Below are 3359 nucleotides of genomic sequence, written 5' to 3' on the forward strand. Positions count from 1 at the left end.
GGCTGGGGCTGGCTGCCACGGCCCGGGGGGACAGGGCACCGTGCTCCCCGATTCCCACGCAGCCGGGCAATCTCCAGAAGGATCTGCAGCGCCTGCGGCCGCGGGGCTGGGGCTCAGGCTCCAGCTTGCGGAGCACAGTGGCTCGAGGCTCTTGCGTCTGCGTTGCCTGTCGGGGCAGAGCCATCCCTTCCCCTGCCTGCCACCCCTGCCTGCAAAGCCAGGCAGCGCTGCTGCAGGGTCAGCTGCCCACAAACCGCCATGGGAACCCCTGGGGACACGGGTTCAGTGAGATGGGTGACTGGAGAGGCTCAGCGTGGCAGTGGGGGGCTTTGGAGCCCGACTGTGGGCTGCTGGCAGATTTAGGGGGATGGGCAAATCTCTGTGCTCTCCCATACTCTGCAGGGCCCCACAAATCAAAGCAATACCAGGATAAGCAGCAGAAGGTCCTGTTTGGGGACATTGTTTGGTACAGGGAGTTGGGGTCCCCATTGCCTTCCCCAGCGACCCCATTAGCCCAAGGACAGCCCAGAGCAGGACAGTGTCCAGCAGCACAGGCACGTCACTGTGTCATCGGGTACGGTGCCCAGAGGGGTCCCTGCTGCAGCAGCAGCTCTCCAGTCCCTTCTCAATGTGGGTGCTGAGGGGGAGCCTTGTCCCCAGCCATATCCATCTGTCCCAGTGCCACTGGTGCTCAGCAGAGCTCACCGTCACACTGCTTCCTTCAGGCTCAACCTCATCCATCCATCCATCCATCCTGTCCCGCAGGAAAGGCCTGGGTGTCCCCACCAGTCCACCAGGGTCCTGGCCATGTCAGCTGAAGGACAGTGGGCCCTCAGGCAGGGATGTCACCTCCTGCCATGCCCAGAGCCCCGAGTAGTGGCCCCGATTGTGTTCTTTGCCCCGTCGTGCCAAGGGGATATGGCTTGACCCCTGCAGCTGTGCCAGCCCAGCTCCTGCGGTGCCTCTGTCCTGCCCCAGGATGGGGGGACCCAGTGCCTGCACTGGCCACCCCAGGGCCACCGTCCCTGTCCCTGGGCTGCAGACAGCAGTGGCCTCACTTGCCCGCCGGGATCCCATTCTCCCCACCGCCCACTGGACCAAGGGCCATCTCCATCCTGCTCTTCGGATGCTGCGTGTCCGCAGGCTGTCCCACGGGGGCTGCGTCAAACTGTACCACTGCGGAGAGAATGTGCTTGTTACCCACCCGGCCAGCACTGGGACCTGGGGCAGGATCCAGCCCCGAGGGGAGCTGGGGAGCAGAGCCAGCCACGGTCCTCAGCACCTTCCCATGTGCAAGATGGCAAAGAGCCCCCACATTCCTCAGGGCCACCCCAGACAGAGGGAGGGCGTTAGAAAGTCCCTCTCCAGGGATGCGGGGAGGTGAAACCCAGCAGGGGATGGGAAGGGCAGAGCCCAGCCAGTGCAGGGGGACACAGAATCACCACCCTGCAGACCCTTCCCCATTTGTGGGATCCCTTCTGTGATTCCCATGGGGAAGTCGAACCACTCAGAGATGGGACCCGACAGCCAGGGTTCCTCATCCTCTGGTGGGTCCCGCACCCCGACCCGCGGCATGGTGAAAGGTCCAGTACCTGCTCGGCAGCTGTGCCGGGCGCGGACGACCTGGATTGCTTGCTGGTTCTTGAAGCGGACGAGGCCCATGGTGATCTCGGCGTTCCAGCCCGGGTTCTCCTGGGCACAGCGGAAGTCGATCTCGTGGCTGTCGTCCATCACCACCGTGAAGTAGATGTGCCGCTCCTTCCACTCCACGCACTCCACCGCCTTCATGCGGGCGAAGCTCAGCTCCTTGCGCCGCGAGCCCTTGGGCTCAAAGAGTTGCAGCCCCTTCTCCGTCAGCAGGCACCGCTTCTTCTTCCAGAGTTGCAGCAGCCCCCCGCTCCGCTTCTCCAGCACCCCCTCTCTCAGCACCTTCTCAGGGGTCATAGCTACTCCTCAGCCCCCCGGGATCCTCAGCACCTCGCGTCGATGCAGCCAGGCATCACCCGCTGGGGGATTTCCAGCCCCTCCACGTCGGAGCCAACCTCCCCGGGGCCAAGAACCCCACGGCAGCCGTGCTGCCTCTGGGGGACTTGCTGCTCCGCTGCCTGGCTCTCAGAGGGGGCAAGTGATGGGGCGCCCCATGCCGGCCACCAGCCCTGTTGCCAGGGCTCTGCTCCCTGCCCCGTGCAGCGTGTGGGATCCCCGGCACTGCGCGCCCCAGGAGCTGTTGCTACATGCCCGGCTGCTCTCCCACTCGCATTCCTCCCCGCCTCGCCTGGCCCCTCCTGCCGTGCAGGCACCCTTCACGCCCAGGCGAAGCCCAGCCAGGCCCAGCACAGCCCCACTTCACCCAGGACCAGCTTTTAGGGTGCCTGTGGGCAGGCACTGCCCCGGGGGTCCTGGTGTGAACAGGCAGGCTGTGGGCATGGGTCTGCAGACTTCTGCACAGCAGCCCGGGGTGGGGTGCAGTGCTGGCTGTTGGGGGTGCAGTGCTGGCTGTTGGGGGGTGCAGTGCTGGTGCAGAGCTGGGACAGGGCTATAGGGTGCAGTGCCAGCAGGGGCAGGGGGCTCTGGGTGCAATGCCAGCCAGGAAGGGGCTATAGGGTGCAGTGCTGGCTGGACTGGGGGGCTGGGGGTGCAGTGCCAGCCATGCAGGGGCTGTGGGGACCGTTGGCTGTCCCCCAGAAGGGAGGACACATGCAGACAGATGTGTGGTGTCACCACTCTGTGATGGCTCTGCACCCACCACCCACCTGGCCCTGCACTCAAGGGCAGTGGCCCAGCCCTCAGAGCTCCCATCTCCCAAGTCCCTTCAGACAGGGCTCTGAAGCCCCCAGCCTGTCCCATAGCGAGGACCAGCATCCCCCAGCCTCCTGTGACCTCTGCAGGGGGGGATACACCATGGGAGCAGGGCTGGGGCAGCACAGCACAGCCCCGTCCCACCTGAGCCCACCCTCCCCTGCAGCCAAACACCCGTCCCCTTCCAGCCCGTCTTGTTCCCGGCCACCGCAAGTTCGTCTGTTCCCGTGCCAGCGCCTGGCACGGAGGGGTTCACCGTGCTGTGCCAGGTTGCCAGTGGGGACATCTGGGGCCTTCGTGCTCGCTGTGGTCTGCCAAAGGGGATGATGCTCCCAGCCTGCTGGGCGGCTGGATGTGCCCCTGCAGATGCTGAGGGTGCGGGTCCCTTTGCCCAGGTGAGGCCTGGAAGGGGGAAAATTCCCCCCAGGGACATGCCGGAGTCACTGTCTGGGGCTGGCAGCCTGCAGATTGGCTCACGGCTCCCTGGCATGCAGCCGCTAGCCCAGCACTCACCTCCCGAATCACCCTGCTCATGACCCCACCAGACCCCAACCCCCCCA

The 3359-nt window shown here is 65.6% G+C and overlaps 1 protein-coding gene across 1 annotated transcript; it reads right to left on the reverse strand.

Annotated features, from left to right (window-relative positions):
• Nucleotides 1-430: 430 nt before the first annotated feature.
• PHLDA3 (pleckstrin homology like domain family A member 3) lies at nt 431-2234 on the reverse strand. Its single transcript, XM_026864466.1, has 2 exons — nt 1593-2234; nt 431-1176 (listed from the first exon to the last, which is right to left on the reverse strand). The coding sequence occupies exons 1-2, from the start codon at nt 1942-1944 to the stop codon at nt 1055-1057; spliced, it is 474 nt and encodes a 157-aa protein (XP_026720267.1). The 5' UTR covers nt 1945-2234; the 3' UTR covers nt 431-1054.
• Nucleotides 2235-3359: the final 1125 nt, after the last annotated feature.

Source organism: Athene cunicularia (assembly GCF_003259725.1).
Source record: "Athene cunicularia isolate RWA chromosome 26 unlocalized genomic scaffold, athCun1 chr26_part2, whole genome shotgun sequence".
NCBI classification, from domain to species: domain Eukaryota; kingdom Metazoa; phylum Chordata; class Aves; order Strigiformes; family Strigidae; genus Athene; species Athene cunicularia.

Bases quoted from the DNA above. Each gene is read 5' to 3' on its own strand.
- PHLDA3 (XM_026864466.1), bottom strand. From the start codon at position 1,944: ATGACCCCTGAGAAGGTGCTGAGAGAGGGGGTGCTGGAGAAGCGGAGC. The intron at 1,177-1,592 runs GTACTGGACCTT...TTCTCTCCGCAG, and splicing joins CCGGCACAGCTGCCGAGCAG to TGGTACAGTTTGACGCAGCC.